The sequence below is a fragment of the Wyeomyia smithii genome, chromosome 1 (genome assembly GCF_029784165.1).
Source record: "Wyeomyia smithii strain HCP4-BCI-WySm-NY-G18 chromosome 1, ASM2978416v1, whole genome shotgun sequence".
Taxonomy (NCBI): domain Eukaryota; kingdom Metazoa; phylum Arthropoda; class Insecta; order Diptera; family Culicidae; genus Wyeomyia; species Wyeomyia smithii.
This window is the reverse complement of record NC_073694.1, coordinates 97,952,495-97,977,255: the sequence shown is the minus strand read 5'-3', so window position 1 is coordinate 97,977,255 and position 24,761 is coordinate 97,952,495. Positions and strand designations below refer to the sequence as shown.

The 24,761-nt window shown below is 40.3% G+C and overlaps 1 protein-coding gene across 2 annotated transcripts in view; it reads left to right on the top strand.

The window, feature by feature from the left end:
• LOC129718720 (teneurin-a) overlaps nucleotides 1-24,761 on the top strand; it is an 822,359-nt gene that overhangs the window by 793,088 nt on the left and 4,510 nt on the right. For both annotated transcript variants that reach the window (XM_055669766.1, XM_055669765.1), the window contains one exon: nucleotides 3,929-6,570. In XM_055669766.1, coding sequence (XP_055525741.1) covers nucleotides 3,929-6,570 — 2,642 coding nt within the window. The remainder of the gene's footprint in view (nucleotides 1-3,928; nucleotides 6,571-24,761) is intronic.

The following is a 24,761-nucleotide window of genomic DNA, read 5'->3' as shown; positions in this document are numbered from 1 at the left end:
TTACACTGAGGCGGACACAGTGGTTCGGGCTTCTTGTTTAAGGCCACGGTCTCGTGGTTAAGCAAAAAGTTAGTTGTGGGCTCCATAATCAAAAAGAGTTGGCTACGTAGGCACTGCCAAGCAGGTCTCGAGAAGTTGACAAGCGCTCATGGATTTACGATAAATCATTATACCTAGGCTGACCAGACGTACCGGTTTGAATGGAACAGTACCGTTTTTTCGACTGTTTTTAACCGTCCCGTCTTTTTGCCATTTTGTACCGTTTTCGGATAATCGCGATCAATTGCGCAATGACTTGCATACAAGTCAGTCAAACATGTACGCAAGTTAAATAATTTCAGTCGATAAATCGTGTAAAACATTATAAAAATTTATTGAAATCATAAATCAGACAAAATACTTCAATTTTACTTTCATTTAATGATGTTGCCTGAAGCAGCAGCAACTGAAAAAATACCCAGCAAAATTTATTTTGTATGACGAAAACACAAAAAAAAATCGAGTTTTCTCACAACGGCCGGCCTAGTGGAAAATTGTGAGTATGAGCGAATATTTGTCTACTGATGGGTCACCATTCCTGGAAATATCATTTTTGTGAATTTCCTAATAGTGGAGTAGTAGTCGAGTATCTGACCTACATACGTTTACAAAGCAAATTATTGAAAAAATCGAATTTCCCAAGAACGGCCGGCCTAGCGGAAAATTGTGAGTATGAGCGAATGTTTGTCTACTGGTGAGTCACCATTCCTGAAAATATCATTTTTGGGAATTTCCTTATAGTGGAGTAGTAGTCGAGTATCTGACCTACATACGTTTACAAAGCAAATTATTAAAAAAATCGAATTTCCCAAGAACGTCCGGCCTAGAGGAAAATTGTGAGTATGAGCAAATGTTTGTCTACTGGTAGGTCACCATTCCTGAAAATATCATTTTTGGGAATTTCTTAATACTGTAATAGTTGCCGCTTTTGGGAAACTCGATTTTTTTCAATAATTTGCCTTGTATACGTATGTAGGACACTTATTCGACTACTACTCCACTACAAGTGAATTCCCAAAAATGATATTTTCAGGAATGGTGACCCACCAGTAGACAATCGATCGCCCATACTCACAATTTTTTGCTAGGCCGGCCGTTCTTGGGAAATTCGATTTTTTTCAATAATTTGCCTTGTATACGTATGTAGGTCAGTTAATCGACTACTACTCCACTATAAGGAAATTTCCAAAAATGATATTTTCAGGAATGGTTACCTACCAGTAGACAAACAATAATAACAATAATTTGCCTTGCATATAGTCTGTTCCAGAAATTATAAGCACACCTAATGTTAACGGTCATTTTGAATCGATTGAAATATTTCGAATTCTACTGGCTGCGTCCTTTTGTTTACACATTTCTGTACGTCATAACATCAAAAAACGGTTTAGTGTCTGATTACTTTTCAAAATGCGTGGTCTCACTCCAGAGAAGAGAAATAGTATTGTGCACAAGTGGTGCACTGTGAGTTGGCCAAGGAAGAGGATGTGAGCGTCGGAGCGGTACGAACAGCTATTAAAAAATATGGAGAACAGTGTAGTTTTGAAGATGCACCGAGGAGTGGTCGGAAATCAGGCCCTGTAAGTCCTGCTATCGACGAAAAAATCAGGGATGCATACAAGCAGAAACCATCGGCTTCCGTTCGAGATGTGGCGAGATAAATTTGGACCTCGACGTCTAATGTGATCCGTGCTAAAGAGCGACTTAGGCTCAGGACGTACCGGAAGCAGAAAAAACCTAAAAGGATTCCAAATCAAGCCGCTTCTGTCAAACTAAGAGCCCGGAACTGTATGATTCAGTATTATGCAAAAGTTCTGGGTGTATTATCATGAACGATGAAACGTATGTGAAATTGGACTATAAAAACCTTCCTGGGCCACAATATTTCAGTGTAGGCAAAGATAAGGATATCCCCTAAACGGAGAAAGCCATTTTCACCGAAAAATTTGGCAAGAAGGTGATGGTGTGGCAGGCAATTTGCGAGTGCGGCAAAATATCTAGCCCGTACGTCATATCGGAAACAATAAACGCCCAAAAGTACCCAGAAGAAGTCAAAGAATGCCTCCAGAAGCGTTTATTGCCGATGATCAAGCAGCATGATGGATCCGTCATATCTTGGCCTGGTTTGGCATCAGCGTCAAAGAAATACTTGGTTGGTACAAAAGCCAAAACGTCTGTTTCGTGGCGAAAGACATGAATCCGCCAAATTGCCCGGATGCATGGCCCATAGAAACTTTTTGGGCTTTGACCAAAGCAAAGCCTCGAAAATATATAAAACCAGCTGATAGCATCGAAAAATTTGAAAAAGATTGGCCAAAAGTGGTGAAAATGGTGGGAATTGCAAATGTGCAGAAGCTTATGGGCCATGTTCGGGAAAAAGTGAGAAGTCTCGCTTACGATTAAAAAATTTCATCAAATGAAAGTGCAATGTTGTGTAAGACACAAACAATGATGCAGTTTACCAAATAGAACAATTAATATTCTCAAAAATGATATTTCCAGGAATGGTGACCCACCAGTAGACAAACATTCGCTCATACTCACAATTATCCGCTAGGCCGGCCGGTCTTGGGAAATTCGATTTTTTTCAGTACTTTGCCTTATATACGTGTGACCTACACATTGAATGTTTGTGGTCGCTACTAGGAATTTCTTAAATAAAATTACCAAATGAAAGTGAAATTGGTTTTTTAAACAGTTTTCTGATGTATTTGAAATTTTTTTTAATTGAAAGAAATTTTAAATTAATTTTTACTACGTAACTTGAAAGCCGACTTGCATGCAAGTCCTTGCGCGATTTGTCCGTGCGCATTTAACCCGGGTCTCAATGGGTATCTTAGGTTACTCATCATATTAACAGGCTCGTTCAAGTGATATATCTAAATTTTATATTTAATGATACAAAGCACGCTCACGTGTGTGTAGCCCTGTTGGGTTGAACGCGGCCCCAATAGCCTTCTGCATTATCTTTCTGCTTTGAATCGGTCTCAAATCAAGAAATCACTTTTTAAGAATGGACGAATCTCGTTAGTCGATCTGTTAAGCATAAAGATAAAGATATCCGGGTGAGCGACTATCTAGAGACTTCGCGTCGATACCTTCCATGAGGTCATATTTTCTACAGATAGATACGCGATATTATTTTCGGTATAGAGCGGTTCACTTCACGAGGAAGTGATAGGAGTGGAGGGACGTTAACGTGAATACAACTTCCCTAGCTTCTGTAACATTGTGTGGCTGAGATAAATCTATGAAAGATACGTTTCGGTAGTTGCATAATGACTTCATAAGGAGATGTTGGAATTTTGAGTCTGTTTCAATTCAGTCATAGGTCCGGTATTCTCGCGTGTGCTTTATTTTAAAGGTATATCAAAAAGAGTGAGTTCGGTTGCGTACTAATGTCGCGGAGGATATAGTAAACTTTTAGGTGCGATATTAGTTATTACGAACCCGGTACTTGAACTCAGTGCATCGTTTACCAAAACGAACTCTGCTGCAAACCCTACCATTTTCCCCAACATCCCATTGATTTCTCTTGAAAGTGCAGAGGTGTTCTCGGCTTCCTATATAGCGAGTATCAACATATTCCCTCCCATACACACTCCTTCATTGACCTGCATGCGGATGCGGCCGGCGCTTGTATTGCCTAATAGAGAGATAAAGGTCACCAGTTTTTACACATTGAGGATGAATGCTAGTCCCAAGCATCATCCCTTGGTTCTTTGTGTAAATACAGCTGATCTGGCAATAACGGAGTAGCAACCGCGGGCGGTCAATCATGCTCATGCTCATGATATTTATTCATCATGATATTTATTAGAATTCAATATTAGATTTATTAGAATATTTTCTTCGGATTTTATATTTTCATTACTTTTCCTCTCCGCAGGTTCTCTTCGCATCTTGGCGTTACAACATTATCTACCGCAACATGATAATAATGGAGAGTTTCAAATCCCATATACACCGTCGAATGAAATGTATGTCTTCAATCGTTACGGACAGCATGTTGCTACTAAAGATTTATCATCGAGTAAAACACGGTACTCATTCCTGTACTCGAAAAATACCAGCTTTGGAAAACTTTCCACCGTTACCGACAGCTCTGGTAATAAAATACAATTCCTGCGTGACTACAGCAATGTAGTGAGTTCGATTGAGAATACGGATCATAAATCTGAATTAAAAATATCTTCAAATGGAATGTTAACGAAGATTTTTGAAAGAAAAGGAAAATCTGAGCTGCAGTTTGACTACGATAGTAATACTGGCCTTCTTGTCAGCCGGACCGGAAATGGTGAATCGTTCATGTACCACTACGATGAATATGGTCGCTTGTCAAGAGGCATCTTACCTAGCGGTGAAGTTTATGAAATTGAAACTGTTCTAGGGGAAAAATATGAAGATTTGGGAGTTCGCGTAATAAAAAGTATCGATTCACATTTTGCGCAAATAGAGGGTATACCAACTACATTCTCATTAACTGGAGGTATCAAAAATGCTATTATTCAAAGAGAAGAACAAATTACCGTTGCGAAAATGAGTCATATAAATAATACATTGTCAGTTTGGTGCACAGATGGAATCACTATAGAATCGTCCGCTATAGCTGCTCATCCGTATTTAGAGAAAATATTACCAATCGAAGCTGAGATATTGCCTATGTGGTCCCATCAGACCGTTAAAATAGGAGAAAGTTTGGTCAATTCAATGTATTCAAAGTATAATTATGCAAATAACGAAAGTAATCCTGTTTCACATCAACATTTCATTCATGAAATATATGTGAACAATAGCAAAGTATTTCAAGTTACTCATAAACAATTACAAAATCGTGAATTATTTATGAACAAGTTCAATGAAGTTATTCTGGAGATACTGTATGATCAATCCGGCCTTCCAATATCATACTATCCAGGAGGCGAAAACAGTATTTTTTTTCCACTGAATATTACATATGACCGATACAACAGAATAGAAGGTTGGCAATGGGGTCCAGCTGAATTAAAATATAACTATGATATAAATGGGCTTCTCTCGGAAGTAACCAGTCAGCAGGATGGAATGATATCATACTCTTATAATAATCTTAATTTACTGTCGGAGATTTCTTTGGGTAGTCAAAGAAAGTTTAAATTGACTTATGACGACAATGGAGGAATACGTCATATCATATTGCCCAGCGGCACAAAGCATTCCCTGAGTATTCAACCTTCTATTGGGTTCGTAAGATTCACATACACTCCACCTGGTAGTAATAAACCCTATCTTCAACATTATTCTTATTCGGGTGCACTTCTACAAACTGTGTATCCAGGTGACGGTGCACGTATTATCTATCGATATAATAATTTGAACTTGTTATCTGAGATCGTTCACGGAGACGGACGCACCGAATTCAACTATGGTACAGCCTCTAACATGCTTTCTGTTATTTTTCACACAGAGCGAGATCTAGAATATCGATGGGATTTTGACTATATCGGTGAACTTTTATTGGAAGAACGTGTTGATTTTTCTGCTAAAACTGGCCTATCAAATGCTAAATTCAGTTACAGTTACGACAACAATTTTCGACTGATTTTGATTCAGGGACGCATTGGCGGACAAAATCTGCAAAATCAAATCTTAGACTACAATGATAAAACAGGTAGCTTATCCCGAATCGGTCTGTTCAAAGTTTCCAGTCCAACTGCCAATCTAACTACCATAGGTGATGGAACAGCTATATTTGCTCGGACCATAAATAGCCGCTTCTTGGAAACTTTAAAAACCGTTACAATACATAGAATGGCTGTTTTCAGAATGGAATTCACACATGATATGCATGGCAGAATTGTACAAACTAGAACATACACCAGAAATGTAGGCGTCAATACGTATACTAATATTAAAAATTATACCTGGGATTGTGATGGTCAGTTAATTGGTGTTGAAGCACAAGAGCCATGGGGCTTTCGATATGATGATAATGGAAACATGTTGTCACTTACTTATAGAGGAAACACGATACCAATGGAATATAGCAGCATGGATCGGATTTTGAAATTTGGCGAGGGCCCGTATAAATATGAGGCTCGAGGGCTGGTAGCACAAAATGCACGCGAAGAACGTTTTTATTACAATACACAAGGTTTGTTGGTGAGAGCAACTAAACGTGGTCGCTTTGATGTGCGTTATTATTATGATCACCTAAATCGCTTGTCAACCAGAAAAGATAATTTTGGTAACATAACCCAATTCTTCTACAATAATCAACAGCGTATAAATGAAGTTAGTCAAATTTATTCACCACGTGATGGCAAGCTGATGTCACTTATTTATGACGACCGAGGACATTTGATTTATGTTCAAATATATAGGCACAAATATTACATAGCCACAGACCAATGTGGAACGCCAGTAATGATATTTAACCAGTATGGAGAAGGAATTAGAGAAATTATGCGCTCTCCTTATGGTCATATTGTTTACGACTCCAACCCATATCTTTATATGCCTATAGATTTCTGTGGAGGGATACTCGATCAGGTAAGACATACAGTTTTTCTTGATTATCATTTTTAAAGTAGAATAATGAGCTATCGAACACTTTTTTTAAACCTTTTCGTTTTTTTTCACAATATTCTAAGTAGATATAACGTTTGGAAGTTATTCCATTTAAACAGGACTGGAATTCACCTCAGTGCAGACAGAGCCATACAAATTTATACACAACACATTGGCCATCAAACAGTGGGAGTTTTTCTATTCCCAGAGCCCACATGGGGCTATCTGGCATCTCTTTCTTGCAACGTAAATTTATTTATTTATTTTTTTCGTCAAGCAAATGTAGACTACAGTTATAATAATACAATGAACAATGTTTTTTACACACTAAACTTTTTTTTTTGCTGAAATTCAATGAACTTTCAATAAATTTTGCCACGCTGAAACATCAGTAATCCATCCAATCCATATAAGCATTTTTATTGTAAAATGCGCCGCCGAAGTCCATCTGACGGCCGAGTAACATATGCCAATGCCCTCTACCGTACAGCGAACTGAAAATATGAGAATAATTAACTATTCTACTCATCAAGCAGATTCTCCACGTCGCAACGGTCGACTTTTAGGTTCTGATGCACTTGCTCGAGGTCCGGACCCATTTTTCAAATAAATTTTTTCCCAACAAATCTATGCGCATTAAACAAATTGACAAAAAACTATTTTTTTCTTCATTTTGACAGCCGCAGTAAAAGCAATCGATGATAGATACCGAATATTTAGCAATTGAAGTGAAGATTGCTGAATGTCAGTAAAGCAAAAGGAGTTGCTGAATTTTCAGTACTCTGTTAAATTGTAGAGATTTTAGTATATGGATTTTAATGTTGAATTTCAGTAAAAATTACTGAAATTGGCTTTCGGGATTTTGGTGTGTATTCTATACATTATTTCCAGTAGTTAATCGTTTTTTGATTTGATTTCTGCCCATAGTGATGTCGATATTTTCGCAGGGCTGGTTATAGTGACGCATCATGCGATTCATTGGGTTATATTTTGAATAGTTAGTTCTGTGAGAATTTTCCGAAAATATTCTACGATTCCTCAATTGACGACTGGGTGCATAAAAGTTTAGTTGTCCAATTTAGCTTACGAAGCGCGTACAAAAGAAATTGTTTTTGTACAGATTCAATGCGTTTATGGTGCGTGAAATGAAACACCGGATGGTCTAATATCTAACTTACCAAACTACTTTATTGAGGCGTCTGGTTTGCGTCGATTACAAGAATGGAATAATAGAAAACTCGAACGTGTTCGAACAAGTTTAACGGTAGTTCTCTCACTCTCATTTCTCACTGCGGCGACTGAGAATCAGGGATGCCAGAATGGCTCATGAATAATGCGCACCGCATCACTCCCCCTTGCTAAAAAAACCTATAAAATCCGAAAACGTACGTGGTGCCCGCTTTCGGTGATCCGGTCGGATGGAGAAACGATATCGGGATCCCTGGCTATGTATGCTGGTTTAACTCTGTCGATGGACACTGTCATGGCTCTGTTTCTGATTTTGATGGTGAAGGTCTTAACGGTTTTTGAGATTACTTCATATGGACCGGTGAATGGCGGTTCCAATGCTGCTCTAACTCTATCTGTTCTGTGTACATTTTGCGAGATCTTTTGGTATATACACGTGTCGCTTCGTATCATTGTTAGAAGCAGGGCGGGGTATTAGCGAATCTAGTTTTTCTCGTAGGTTGGCGACAAACGTTTCGCTTGTGCCCCGAAAGGGGTCGTTTTTCGACCATTGCTCCAGGTATACGGATGGTTGAGCATCTCAGAAGCTCCGTTGTTCTGTTGCGCAGCGCAGTTCGCAAACCTAGCAAGACTAGTGACAGAGCTTCGGTCCAATTTTTGAAGTAGAATACTTCTCTCAGGAAGTTCGGCTACATAGGGATGTGAAATGAAAATCTAAAACCGAAAAAGGTGAAAAATATGTCCAATTTCAAATGCTAATAAATCGGTTAGTATTCGATGGATTTCCTTCGTTCTTGCAGCAATAGATTGGAAAATCTTCTAAGATTCTTCCCAAATGAAGATAATTGTAATTTTATTATTCAAACTATTGTACTATTGAAAATAGTCAAGCTGTGTCAAAACGAAAAATTCGACCTCTGATTGGTCGTTATATGAATGCTTCCCAAGCACGGTCGACAGAATCATATACCTTGCAATTGAAAACTCGCTATTTGGCCTATATAAGAGCCTGTTTTAGCCGAAGCCACTCATAATAGTTCTACACAGCGACAACAGCAGTCATCCCTTAGCAGCAGCAGTAGCAGTGCAGTGGATACCAGCGATAGCGGATAGCACACTAGTTGCATCGGATCTCAGCATCGAAAGCAGCTGGTCCAGCTGATGCAGGGGCAGCGTTACCACAACTGTGACATGGCTACGGACAGCGTAGCAGTTGCAGCGGGCATATCTGACCATGAGGCCTTTATGCAATAATTGAATGAAAATTGTAATTGCAGCAATTGGCCTTTTTCAAGGCTACTAAATGTTTTTGGAAGAGCATAATGAATGGTTTTTAATAAACTGCAAATGAGGTTTGATGCTGCTGCAAATGCACAGCAGTGTGATGTTTATTTCGATTTGCTGATACTTCCTATTCCAAAATGACTGACACGCAAGCAGCCGGGTTATTTTTCTTGTAAAAGTATTCTACTTCAACCTTGCGGTCGTGGCTTTGCACACAACCCTTCTGTGATTTTTTTTTGTACGATTCTCAGTGCAGTGCAGTTTTGAGCGGTCTATGGCAGCATTCGATCATACCGTTAGCATTAGGGTGGTAAGGCGTGGTGTGCAGTCGTTCTATTCCCAGCAACTCAGACAGCTCTTTTATCAGTTGCGATTCGAACTGTCGGCCTTGATCTGATGTCAGAGTACCAAATCTTGATATTCACACTTCGACGAAAACTTAAGCTTCAGTTTCTGCTGTCATATCGGGGATGGCCACTGCTTCTGGCCACCTATTGAAGCGGTCAGAATGTAACGCATACCATTAGAAATCGGCAAGGGACCTACGATGTCTATGTGGACGTGATCAAACCGTTCGTCCGGTATTTCGATTTTTACTGGCTCTGCTTTGGTATACTTGGTAACTTTGTTTTTCTGACACTCGAAACAAGCACGTACCCAGTTTGATACATCCTTTTTTACCCCTGGCCAAACGTAGCTCTGCAAAATTTGGGCTTGTGTGGCTTTGGTACCGGAGTGTGCCATTCGGTGAATTTGTTCGAATATGATTTTCTGATATTGACGGGGAACACAAACGCGAGTCTTTTCGCCTTGCGGTTGGCAAAACAGCTCTATGTCGAATGCAGTGCATTTCATTTTTTTAAATCGGGGTTGTTTTTCTGCCAGGTTTGCAACTGTTCGTCGTTTTCCTGCTCTCTGGCAAAGTCATTGTGGTGGATTACCAGGTATAAAGGCCACTATCTCAATGGGTAAGTGGCCAACCGTCTTTCAGGCGGAGGTATACGCAATATATATCTGTGCTATAACATGTCTACATCGCAAATATAGACATGCGAAAATCGGAATCTTTTCGGACAGTCAGGCGGCACTAAAGGCATTAAAGTCTGCTACATGTGTCTCCAGACTTGTCTGGGAGTGCATCGCAACACTCAGGGAATTCTCCCGCCTCAACAAAGTTATGCTACTTTGGGTACCCGGTCACTGCGGAATCGAGGGAAATGAACATGCCGACAGCCTCGCAAGACAAGGATCTGCTCAGCAATTCATTGGACCGGAACCGTTTTTGGGTACTTCCACATCCGCCATTAAAGGCGAACTAAGTACATGGGAAAAGCTAAAGATAGCATCTCAATGGCAACATGCGCAGGGTTGCAGGCAAGCTAAACAGTTTATCTACCCTAACCCTACGGTTACCAAACGGCTACTTAGTTTAACTCGTAGTGAACTACGCATCATCACGGGACTTCTCGCTGGACACTGTCCTGCTCTTTATCATTTGAAGAAAATCGGCAAAGTCCTAACCGACTATTGTCGCTTTTGCAACGCTGAACCTGAGAGCTCAGCGCATTTGCTTTGCTTTTGCGGGGCTCTTGCTTCATCGAGGTTTAACTTCTTCGGAAGTTACCTCTCAACTCCATACCAGGTATGGAGCACCAATCCCAAAGCGGTCACAGGTTTCATCAACCATGTAGTTCCGGATTGGGGCACAGGCTTACAACCAACTAGCTCAACTCCATCAATGAGTTCGAGCATCTTGTAATCTGTGTAAAGTAATCGGGACCAGCCACAAAAGACAAACATTCTTGTCGCAGTGGCGCTTTCTACCCAATGCCCTTCAGGCATACAAAAAAAAAGAAGTCATTGTGGTTTATCGTAGATGGTAAGGAAAGCGTTTCCAATCTCGACAGGATATCTACAGGAATGTTTTTCGCGCCGGAGATGTGGAATATATCCGTTGTGTACTCGCTGACATAGCTTAACAACCGTTGCTGTGTTGCTGTGGGTTTGTTCGCATCTTGTTTGAATGCGAACGTAAGCACCTTATGGTCCGTGAAAATGAATACCTTGCGCCCTACGATAACATTTCTGAAGTGTTTAACACCAAGATACATGGCAAGTAGCTCCCTATCGTAAGTTGAATATCGTTGTTCGCGATCACTAAATTTGACGGAAAAGTAGCCCAATGGCTTCCAGGCGCCGTTTGATAGTTGCTGCAATACAGCTCCAGCAGCTATATCTGACGCGTCGACTCACAGTGACAACTGGAAATTCGAGTCGTGATAATCTAAAGCTGTGGCTTCTATCAGAGACTGCTTGTATTTCTGGAAGGCGGTTTTTGCCTCGGCGGTTCACACGACAAGTGTTTTGTCGTTCTTTTTGTTCGACGATATCAGTTTACGTAGGGGTAGCTGAATTTCCGCGGCATGAGGAAGAAATCGACGATAGTAATTTACTAGGGCTAGAAAGCGCCTCAAATTCTGCACTGTATCAGGTTTCAGGTACTCCGCAATTGCTGCTACCTTTTCCGGAACTGTTTTGCAACCATCGGTGGTGATTAACAGGCCCACAAAGCGTACCTTTTCCTTTCTTAGTTGGCATTTATCAGGATTGATTTGAAGACCGTTTTCTCTCAGACTAATCGTAGATGTTCTCGATGCTCCTTCGCCGATGATGAAGCTATAAGTAGGTCATCTAGGTAGCCAACTACAAAGGGGAGATCGAAAAAAAGATTGTTTATAAATCTTTGAAATGTTTGGCCAGAGTTCTTCAGTCCGGGAGGCATTACAAGAAATTTGTATAGGCCCAGTGGCGTGATGATGGCAGTTTTTTCGACATCCATCTCGTGCATGGGAATTTGATAATATGCGCGTTCGAGGTCGAGCACTGAGAATATTGTTTTTCCTCGCAGTGCTTGGTAAATATCGTAAATGTGTGGTAGGGGATAGCGGTTTCCAATGGTAGAATCGTTAAGATTTTGGTAATCGCCTACAAGTCTGTATTTAACCTCACCATTATGTAACGTTTTTGTAGCCAGATGTACCGGACTTGAGTATGGGCTTTTCGATGGACGTATATAACCGAGCTCTAAGAAAAGTTTTAGTTCCTTACGTAGCGCTTCGAGCTTATGCGGCGGAAGTCTGCGGAATTCGGAGTGGCATGGAGGGCCCTCGATTTTTATGGTATGTTTAACATTGTGTTTAACTTCTTGGTTGGGGAGGCGCGGCTTAGTGGCAAATAATCCTACTGCAACTGTGTTTAGGTGGCCGTATGCTTTTATGTTGGTCGTTTTATCTATCAAGCACTTACCTCGTAGATCCACCATCAAGTTACCCGCGCCGGTGTCACCGGTGTCGACTAAAAATTTGTAGTTGGTGGCCGGATCAAGGATGATTAGACGGGATTGATTTAATTCGCTGCTTTCACCCGTCGCTAGAGGTGGGCAATCCGCTCACGAACTGATCTGAAGAGCTGGTTCTTCAAAGTGAGTGAGTGAGCTATCGCTCTTTTTTAAAGAGCGGTAACTCACTCCTCACTTCGAGCAATTAGCTGAAAGCTGATTTTGTTGATCAGACATCGCAAGCGAAAGCCATGTGAATGCTTTACACCCCAAGCGCACAGCGGCGTGCGACACTGCAATAGAACTCCCAGAAAATAGCTGCCGCCGGCTGCCTGCTCTCCTATGCATAATCATCCACCAGCCGCGAGAATAAAAAATAAAATCTAGTTGCCATGGGACGAGAAACTTGCCGTAGGTAAATGAACAGCCGTAAAGAGAGCTGTTTATTTACCCACGGCAAGTTTCTCGCCCCATCGCTCGCGTTCGCGTCTACTATGACAGAGGCTTAACGCCGAGAACGCACACGAAAGGATGACAAAAGTGAAGCGAAGAGAGCGAAAGAACTGGTTCACTGATCTTTTGAATTAATGCAAACAATCCGCTCGCGAGCTGATCAGAAAATCAGCTCTTTAAAAGATCAAAATCTTCTGATCGCGAGCGGATTGCCTGCGAGCTGAACAAAAGAGCCATCGGAAGAACCAGTTCTTCTGAGAGCGAAAGATTTCGCTCTTTCAAAGAACTGAGTCTTCTGATCAGCCTGCGAGCAGATTTATTTATTTATTTATTTATTATTCTATTTCCATCTGACCTTATAGGTCTCCATGAAAGTTAGTGGATGGGGAAAAGCCTATTTGAGGCCGTCCTCTTGTAGGCCTAAAAACCCCATCATCTTTTGTTAAATATACATGAAATTTTACGTTACAATGAGTCAATAACAAAACGAGAAACAGTTCAAATCTAACATAGAATTAATTAAATAATACATTGGGTCCAACTAAGTCATTACATAAAACATTAATCCTATTATTAAACAATATGGTCAATTATAAAATATTCGACATGTACACTTTCTGAAGAAATTTACGTGACGGTTCGCCGAACTCGAAGATCTCCTCTACTGGAGCGAAAGCTCGAACACATGCAGTGACAGGTTCATTATATCTGAACGAAGTGCGATGTACATTGGGTTGAAGTAAACCAGCAGATCGAAGTGACCGTTGCGGTGCACGAAAGTTCAGCAAAGAGAGGATTCTCGGGGAGTCGACTTCGCCATTTAAAACCTTGGCCACGAACACGACTTGTTGAATTTTCCTGCGTCGCTCAAGCGTATCAAGATTAATAAGGCGACACCTCTCGGAATACGGAGGGAGATCAGCAGGATCACGCCAGGGAAGATTTCTCAAAGCCAACCGGATAAGCCTTTTTTGTACTCGTTCGATCCTTAAAGTCCAAGCAAGATGATAAGGAGACCAAATCAAACACGCATTTTCCAATAGTGGTCTGACAAGTGAGCAGTATAAAGCCTTTAAACAGTACGGATCCTTAAATTCACGTCCTATTTTACCAATAAAACCGAGCTGTCGAGTTGCCTTGGAAATAATAGATGAGCGGTTCAAGTTAAAATTTAGTTTAGCGTCAAGTGAGACACCGAGGTCATTCACGTGATCAACCCTTTTGAGTACATGTCTATCAATCACATAATCGAACTGAATAGATTTCGCAGTGCGATGGAATGTCATAACCTGGCATTTTGCAATACTATGAGCCAATTTCTGCGACACCAATTAATAAAAACATCCAGCAGTCTCTGTAATTCACGACAATCATCTACGGACCGAACAGCCAAATACAATTTTAAGTCATCGGCGTAAATCAGCTTGCACCCAGCTGCTAATAGCAATGCCACGTCGTTAAAATAAAGCAGAAAAAGGAGTGACCCCATATTACTGCCTAGTGGTACTCCAGAAGTGTTAGTAAATTCTGAGGATAAACAGGAACTTAGCTTTACTCGTAGTATTCGACCACATAGGTAAGATCGTAGCCAGTCAATGAATTGTTGCGACACACCAAGTCGAGAGAGCTTCCGTAAAAGTATTCGGTGATCAATCCGATCAAAAGCTGCTTTTAAATCCGTATAGATTACGTCAACCTGTGCCTTCTGCTCCATATGCGATATACAAGTCGAAGTAAAATCCAAAAGGTTTGTGGCGACAGAACGTCCAGGCATAAATCCGTGTTGATCGCTGGAAATGTAGTTTTTCGTACACGAGAGGATTCTTACTACAATTTCAAACTATTTGGACGAAGCGGAAAGACTGGTTATGCCCCGGTATTCTCTTCTGTTTCGTCGATCCCCACTTTTAAACACAGGAAACATGTAAGACTGCTTCCAAATCATCAGGAATCTTCCTTGTTCGAATGATCGATTAAATATGTGACATAAAGGTTCAGCTAAAACGGCCGCACAGCGGGTATAAACCACTGCAGAGATACCATCCGGCCCCACAGAAAACGAAGTTTTAAGTCGTTTCGCAGCGGTCACTGTCATATCGGCAGTGATTTCGAATGTGCTTAGGTCAACTAGGTCAAGCGGTACATCCGCAGAAGCAATTTCAGCATCCAACTCGGAAGCAGTGCTGTCGGCGAAAACAGAAGCGAAAAATTTAGCGAACAACTCACACGACTCCGGGGAACATGCTGCTTCAGTGCCATCGAGGTGTACATTAGAAGGGATTAGTGAACATTTTCGCTTCGAATTTACAAAATTCCAAAACTGTTTAGGGTTTCGGCGGAGGTCTGTTTGAACCCGCATTACGTAGCTTTTGTACAAACAGGCGTTCATTCGACGAAAATCGGTGCTGGATCGTTTATAATTACATTTTGTCTCAACTGTTTTAGTTTTCCGATATTTACGCTGCCAAGCATTACGTACACGCTTTAGTGCATGTAGTCGCGGAGTAGCCCATGGAGGGGAAGCAGGCTTATTCACAAGTGGCAAATTTTGTCTCAACCATCGGCATAAAGTTTCACCGAACGAGTTGGCTAGATCGTCAACGTCATTGATTTCGTACAGAGTCATCCAGTCGAAACTTTGTAAAAACTCAGTAAAAGCCATGAAATTAATTTTACGGTAATTCAAAGTCCTCATACTGTCCGCTGCCGAAACCGGTGTCGTCATTCTTGACTCAGATGGCAATGATATAACAAACGGGGATGATGCAGATCAACGGAAACAAGTGGGGCAACACAAGTATCGACCACACATGTTTGCTCGATAGGACAAAGATAAGATCGAGCATACGATCGAGGTGATTCAACTGCTGGTTCACTTGGCTCAGATTTAAAAAGTCCATGCCATGGATCAGTGCAGCACTAGCAGCAGAAAATTGAGACGAACTGGTATGAATTGCTTTGTCCTGTGACCAACCGATGCGAGGTTGATTAAAATCACCACAAACAAGAATGGTATCATTCGCCGATCTCTTACTGCACAGCTCAGTGACCGAGGCAATATGGGCGTCAATTATGGCTGGATCGTTGCTTTTGTCAGGAGGGATATATACAGCACAGAGGAATATTTTCAAACCACAAATAGTGGTACTCACGCATATTTGCTCCAGATGGTTGCCATGTGAAGTATTAAACAATGCGCTTGGGTACCGTTTATTAACGGCGATCCACCAAAAAAACGTTTGCTTCTGTTATAAACGCTTCTGTCACACCGGAAAACATTAGATGAATCGCCGAACAGTTGCTGCGAGTTGATGCGATCATCCAGTCTAGTTTCAGTCAACAGGATCACGTCAAAACTGCAGTCGTTGGTTGCCAGATAAAACTGTCGATTTTAGTACGTAGACCGCGGACATTCAGGTAGAATAGCCATACAGCATTCGAATGTTGACTAGTGTGCTGAAATGCATTACTACAGAGTACGGGTTGCCGGGAAAAAACATCAAAATACTCGCCTCTGGCGGAAACCCGAAGCACAGTGGGGAATCGCTGGCCATCAGCCAAAAAAATTTTTTTTCGTTAGCTGTTTCATAATATTTTTTCTTTATTGCTATCACATTCAAGTGTCTAAATCCAAAATTTGGGCGCAATATCATGAAATCTGAATTTTTTATGACTGTTCAAAGCTTGGCGAACTGACGTTTTTTGTCTTTTTTTTTTGAAAAAAAGTTCATTACTTTGAAACGCTCTGTAGCTTCTATGATAGCTTGGATTTTTTAACGTCAAAGGAAAAGTTGTTGTAAATATTGTGCAAAACAAACCCTTTTCATTAGATATTGTAAAATTCGGTTCTAGTACGCCTGACACTAAAAAAAATTAAAAAACCATGATTTTTTGTAGAAAAGTAGCTTAAAAGTTTAGTTGCCGCAGCTTGCCACGGTTGTGACTGCATTCAAAATTTAGGTAAAAACGTAAGCTTTCAAATGCATACTGTCCGCTGTAGCGCAAAACTGCGCAAATTGTCACTTTAGTGAAAAAAGCGGTGGAAGATTTTTTTAGTTTTTATTTTTGAAGTTGAAATTTCATCCAGGATTAATTTTGATCATAACCATGATACCTCATTTATGGAAATTTATTATATCGTACTCAATCTGTAAGGATAAAATATAAATTTGGGCAGAAATCACAAAATTTATCAATGAAAAGTTATAAAATAAGAGTTAAACAAGAAAACAGTAAACAAATCTTTATGAAATTTCAATTATGTGAAACTTTATCACTTTCTGAAAATTTAAAACAATATTAAAAATATTCAGCCCTGTTCAATTTATGATCATGAAATTCGCTAAACTGATTGAAGTGTCAACTACTAGCAGCAAATTCATACCATCAAACTCCGGCTAACAATAGCCCGTTTGGAGATTGCTTTTGCTTCGCACTCGTTTGCATACAAAAGTAAAGTTCACATTTTGCTTTATGAGAAAAAAACAAAGAACAGTCGTCGCCCTCTACATCTTTTCGTATTCATTTAGAACGTTGTGTCATTCCAGTGTCTTGGTTTTCGAATTCATAAATTCTATGAATTTTATTATGGAGCCTTCAACTTTAGCGGCACCACCTAATGTAATGTCTAGTAAGTTGTCAATTCATGGTGTTATACATGTATTGAAATGTCCTCTTTCAACCATAGAAACCGGATTAGGAAGATAACATATATATGAAACAATGAAACATCGAAAATCACTAGAAAAAATGAAAATGGCAGCGAATGACATTTTTTCCTGCTGATAAGTATGATGAACTTCAAATTTTCTGGAAACAATTCAACACAAGATTCAAGCGATCACAGCGGAAGATGATGATGATGACTTTTTCAATTTGTAATTAGTTTGTATTACTTATGTTGTTTTTGTTTATTTAAAATATATATATATATATATATATATATATATATATATATATATATATATATATATATATATATATATATATATATATATATATATATATATATATATATATATATATATATATATATATATATATATATATATATATATATATATATATATATATATATATATATATATATATATATATATATATATATATATATATATATATATATATATTTAGGCAAAATTTGTTTAGTTCGAGAGGTCATCCATAAATTACGTATTATTTTCAATGGGGAGGACGCCCGGTGGCACTACTTGTGGTCAAAGATCATATAATTCTATAAAAAAGGAAAAAAGTGTCAGAATAAAATTAAAATTGAGTTTCGCGCTTTATGGACAGCCCCAAACAAAAAAGGATGCCAAATTCGTGTTCAGCGCCCCAAAATTATGAAAATAGCAAGTTTTTGTCGCATTTATCGACACTTTTTTTGCTTGGCCAGACTTTGTATGGAGCCGCCCCACTGTGCGAAGGTTCCCAACGTCCACAGTAGATAGCAAAAAATCAGTAGCAGGCAGTTGCATGTTAGTTGCAGGGTACTCGGCGTCACAAGTTATTTTTTGGCATGTCAACAAATTCACGAAACAGCAATCCAGTAGGCCACGAAGCAGGGTTTAGGGCGACGTTTTTCAGGTTCGGATCCAAACCAATTTTATAGGACATATATGAATAGCAATAGATATATGAATAGCTGGTCGTATCCGTTCCCTTCCGAACAAGCCTAACAACAACACCAGGCTCAGTTGTATTTAAACAGCGAGAGATGATTTTTTATATGTCATTAGCTGTAAGTTGTGGATTCAAACCAGACAGATATAACCAGAAGCGTTTCTGTGCTGCAGTAGAAGCGATGGATGGCACTGAGAGATCGCTTAAATCGATGTTGTTTCCACCACGATCAGGTTGAAACAAAATTGGAACCCGCTCTGTTCGGCGACGCTTTAAATTTATATTGGGCCACACAGGTGTGGTAAACGAGGTAGATGGGGTGCCTAGAGCAGGGTTATCACTGATATACGAGAAAAGTTGTCGATTTTTTTGCTTAAACCGTCAACAACCTCGAATAGTTTTTGAACCTGAGCGGGCAGCTTAGTGAGTTGTGACGTCTGTGTGGGTTACTCTGATAGTGGCAGCTGTAAATCTGCTATGTAAGAACGAATAGAGCGGCCGTTCAGCAACTCTCTGCATATCGGGCAAATAAACATGATTTTGCCGAGTGCAAAAAGATCCTTACACCCTCTACTGTTAAAGCCACAGCATTGTTGGTTTATGTGGTAACAGTTCTCGCAGAAGCCACATCGGATCGGTTCAATATCGTTGACGGCTTATTTACACTCCCCACACTGTTTCTTTTCCATTCTGTTTTGTTCAGTCGTAGCGGCAAGCAGTGGTTATATTTAACGAAAGAAGTGCTTCACTACCAAAACAAATTAATGGTAACTTGCAGAACTCAGCAGTAGAATCCACAGAATAAATTTTATTCGTTGGCAACAGCAAACGAGTGATTCCACGGTACTTCACAACGCTCGTATACTCTGACTGGTACACTTCACTTTGCGCATGTAAAAATTACGAAATAATAACTTTGACACTCTGATAAAACGTAAATTAGATTGCGAAAAATCGAAAAGCAGTTGTCCAAAACTTGAACCAAAGTTGAAGATTGCAGATTGCCAGATCAGTGAATCAGTTTCGTTCTTTTCGTTCCACGTCCCTTCGTGTGCGTACTCGGCGTTAGTTAACCCGTGTAGGTACCTGTGTATGGACTGTGGCAAGTTGATTTTTTGGAAGCTCTTGCGGCTGGCTAGTGGATGGGTGATGGGTTATGCAGGTTATGCATGCGTGGCAGCTTGTTTCTGGGAGTTCTATTGTAGTTTTGCGCGCGGCCTTGCGCTTGGCAAATCGGGTGTAAAGCTTTTACATGGCTCTCGCTTGTGTTGTCAAATAATTAGCTACACTGATAAAAAACCAAAAATTATGTAGGAACGAAAAAAGCGAGTGAGCTGTTAAAAAGAACTAGTTCACCTTAGTGAGCGGAATCGATCTGATCCGCTCACCTTAGTGAACCATTTTTCCCACCTATAAACTCTGCTATATCAGTGAGATGCCTCTGTTCAATCCGCGCGGATGGAGGGATGCATAACGAAACAAGGCATAGGTCTTTCCCATTCATATTCGTTTGAAGTGCAACGACTTCAATATTCGAGACCGAGGGGAGGTCGATTCGGAAAAAAAATAGCACTTTTTGTTCCCTAAAAGTACCCCTCCACCGTGTGAGTCTCGATCTCGACGAATTATGTTAAAATCGTGGAAATTGAGTTGATCGTTTGAGTTGAGAAAGGTTTCACAGAGCGCAAATGCGTCACAATTGTATTTATTTATCAAATAAGAAAATAGATCGAATTTGGGGATGATACTTCTGCATTTCCACTGTAATACAGTGATAAAATTTCTAACCTCTTTCGCCGTATCGAAAGATATGATAGCTGAAATGAGGTGCCAAGTTGCCGCTAGTTGCTTCAAAAAGGTTTTCACTGTAGGAAGAAGGGCAAGAAGAATATTTTGTAGGGGATCTGGTATGTTGAATGTTTAAAATTTCCAGTCCACAATATCAGAAAATTTTATGAACCCTGTACCTTTTTTATCTTCTGATCGAGAAATGGGTGCATGAGGGGTTTTTAGTGCCCCAGGAAGCGGTGGGTTCTCCTGGTTTGAATTGAAATTAAAACCGGGAGGTACTTGCTTCGGTTTTTCTTCACCGCTTCCTTTTTGTGTTGGCTTATTGGTCATTCCGCTAGGGGTTATCTTGCGACCTTTGCGAGAAAGATTAGGGGAGTTGATCATTCTCCTCTTCCAAGATCCATCTGGCATGACTTAAGAACACCCTTCGACGGGATCGTCAGATGTACCTTCATCGGTTGGCAAAAAAGAAAAGATGTTTCCTGTCGAGGGTGGCTCAGTCCTCTCAAGCATTTCTGCAAAAGAGCGCTTTGATCGTTCCTTGAGGGAACGCCTAATTTTTTCCTCGCGCTGTTTGTACGCGGGACACGCCGAAAGGTCATGCCGAGTTCCCTCGCAGCAAAAACACTTTTCAGTATCCTCACTGCAAGCGGTCTCAGTATGATTGCCTCCGCACTTGCTGCAGCGTGCCTTGTGGCAGCAGTAGGTGGCTGTATGACCTAATTGCTTGCAGTTTTGGCAATGCATGACCCGCGGTACGAACAGGCGTGTAGGCAGACGAACCCGAGATGTAGTTCGGCAGTGCGGATCCGGCGAATGTTACACGGAAGGAACCCGAAGGGAGGAATTTCTTCTTCCCTTTTTCGATGGATACTGAATGCAATTGCTTGACATCCAGTATCTTTACATCTTGAATCAGGGGGTTCTTGAAGCAGCCAACCCCGTGACGCAAAATGTCATCGACCGTGAGGTTTCCTTCGGTAACTACACCGTCGATCTCCACGTCCTTGGCAGGGATGTACAGGCGGTACTCTCTCGTGAAGCGCTCGTAGCTAGCAATTGCGTTTGTTTGCTTCAAGCTACTCACGACAACTCGCAGTTTGTTCGGTCTAACCTTTGTAATTTCGGTTACGTCCGAAAACTGTTTAAGGTCCAGGCCTTAAGAAAACTACGAACGGACCTTCCGCGGCATCTGAATAAGCTTTTACCCGTACTTCCGGTACCCTTGATACAGGGCTAGGTAAAGGGGGTGGAACAGGGGAAGGTAGAGGGGAATTGATGGGGGAGATCTCAATCTCTTCCCCATTTGTTTCCACATCCAGGAATAGTTGCTCCTGCATGTCGTCCATTTTTTGCGAGAGCGTTTAGCTCTATCGCATGCAACCAATATATATGCGTATATGGGGGGAACTAAATAATTGTTCTAAAATGTGAAAACAATTTTTCTAAATAAGGTGTATTAAATAAGAAAAAAGACAACCGTATTGAAAAAATAAATAAAGGAAAAAAAAACAAATGTGAATAGTTCACCAGACTTTCTGTATTTTTGCCTACTTGCGCTCCTGGCTGATAGTTGGATTAATCCAGTAGGTGGCTTGGCAGGAATCGCAATCAGTCTCCTCCAGCTGAACCAGCACTAGGGGCTAACCAGCGGTTGGTGGTGCGAGGGATTTCCTTCGGCAGCGCCTGCACACAATGTACACTCTCGTACCCCGCTAGAAGATAGCCGGCGCCCAGTGGCGCGGGGAATTCGCAGCTGACTACTGAACTGCTTTCTTGTCACAGTCACAGTGTCGGTACTGAAAACACCAGTAGCACGCGTACAGTCTGAACACAGTGCACAAAGTCTTCTGTGCCGCAAGAGGTAACCAGCGCCCGGCGGCGCGGGGATTTGCTCTGGCTGCTGGACGTACGTCTATTGTCTATCAGCAACGAAACCGAAAAACACCAGCGACGCGTACTGTATGCACACCAAACAGTATTGTTTGTTCGAGTGAGCTAAAATAACCGACCTGTTTTCAAATACTTTCTTTCGCCACGGTCAGAGAAGCGAATCAAACGTTGAAAGTTCCTTTTTGAAAATATTAAATTCAGAAGAAATGGTTACCACAGTAGGTGGAACTTTATTCTTTTTGAAAGAATTGACATTTTGTATAGTATCATTACTAATTCCATTACACCGGCAAAATATCAAAAGGGTGTTCGCTGCAGAAATTTTCTTTCCTTTCATAAAGACTGATGTGGAATAACTTTCAGGTAGTCTTTAAAAGACGCACTGATAAAACACAAACATTGAAGCTATAGGCAGTCAAAGACCAGTCCACAAGCAACCGAAAACACGTCTGATCTGTAGGACAGTTCAAGACGCACTGGAACACTAATTTTGTTTCGGTTAGCGAACTGTTAGCGTTGCTAAAAGTTTGGCCTTCTAAACGCTGAACGCAAGTTCGCTAAAGAAGCAACGAAAAACTACAACAACTGTAAGTTGCTGATGGCGTACATAAATTGCTTTGAATGATTTACATATTTTAGCGAATGTTACTTTTACATCGTTTGTTTCATTGAAACAACGATCAATTGTCTTAAAGGGGACCCTACTCTGATAAGTCGAAAAATTATGAGTTTTCGTGACTTTGTTTCGCATGTTTAACGTATAGTGAAGTGTTCAGGCATTTTGGCTATTCATTGAGCAATATTTGAAAATGTATTTTACATTTCGTGGATGCAAATACAGTGAGTATTACGCTGTTGGCAGCTGGAAACGTGTATGCTCTCTCTAAATTAGTGATATATTTTGCATTCAATAACTTTTGTTTTCCTTGGTTTATTTTGTTTGAAAATCATCTATAAGTATTTTTCGGGCGTCTTATATTTATGAATTGTGAGAAAAAGAAAAAAAAAAGAGATTTTCAACAAAAAATGCGTTATTTTCCAACAAAGAGGCGGGTCCCACAGAGCTGGGGGTATTCCGATCGATAGCAAAATCAGTATTTTTTCGAAGTGAAGCTTAATGAATAATTCCCAAAATTTGAGCGAAATCCACTTCGTATGGAACAATCCATGCGCAATATGCTTGATTGTAGAGGGTTTTTCAATAAAAGCGTCACAGAAGTAGACCGACAGGGGCATTAAACGACGCCATATTTTTCCCGCTGTCTTGACATTTCTCTGCAATAAGGTTTGCCATTTCATAATGCAAAGCTACACGACCCAACAACGAGTCGAGATTATTAGAATCTCGATCTGGCAGGACGATTATGATGACCATAAATTAATAAATTAAAATCTTAGAGTTGAGACCAATGAAATTTGGAATTTAGGCAGTAAATTTTATTAATCTCGAGAATAGGTTATGTTTCCATTTAGTTCTACTACAAAAAATCGAATACCCTTTAATCGAATACCGTCCGCAGATACGTATTTCGGTTGCTACATACAACCATCATCAGTGCTGTTGCTGTTGCTGTTGAAGAGCATTACTGAGTAACCCCCTTTTTATATGCGTGTAGGTAGAAGTAGGTAGACGGAAAACTCCTAAATTGATGTTAGCTAGTCATATGTTGTGGTTGTTTTTGTCCTGTACTGGATCTAGGGATTTTAGGTAGGATTTTGAAAAAACATGCAAAAGATTACCTACGTCTTTATTGAGCAGTGTGGGTGGATGTTGTTTGTAGATTTCGAAACTTTCAGATACATCCAATTTCCATAAATTATTAACGGGGCGAAGGAGGTGAATGTTATCCGAAGTTAGTGAATGTCCCTCATCAAAGATATGTTCAGCCACTTTTGATCTGAAAAGGTGTGGTGGATCATTTTTGGAAACTTTGCATGCTTTGGTGACTTCTGCCACATGCTCTTTAAAACGGATTCCCAGGTTTCTTTTGGTTTGCCCAATATAAACCTTGTTGCAGTGGCAACAAGCATCTTTATAAACCCCTGCTTTATGTAAACCATCAATTGAGTCCTTAGTGGAGCCCAATATTGTTTTGAGTTGGGTATTCCTACTAGTGTAGACGATATCCATGCCAAATTTTTTGAATTTTGAGTAAAGTTGACGTGTTCAGGCCCCATTATATTCCACAGCTATTCTTTTCAGGTCTTCTGCAATTGGGGTGAGTGTTGTAAAAGATTCTCTAAATTGAACTCGCTTCTTTTTGTTTATAATGGTTTGAATGGTGCTCTCATTTGACTGAGGGGTAGGGTTTCCATCCGATGTATCATGTGGTGGAAGGATGCCATTTTATGCTGGAAGGAATGACTAGAACTACCCGTTCTGTGTTCGTGGGCTTCCTAAAAATCTCAATTTCAAAGTCCTTAGACTTTCTAACAACAACAACGCCTAGAAAGGGAAGACTATTGTTTTGTTCCTTTTCATTCGTAAATTTTATATCTCTGTGAATATTATTAAGGGATGTGAAAAACGTATAAAGTTCCATCTCTTTCAAAATACAAAAAATATCTACATATCTCCCTCACCGGATTGGTAAAAGGTTATTGG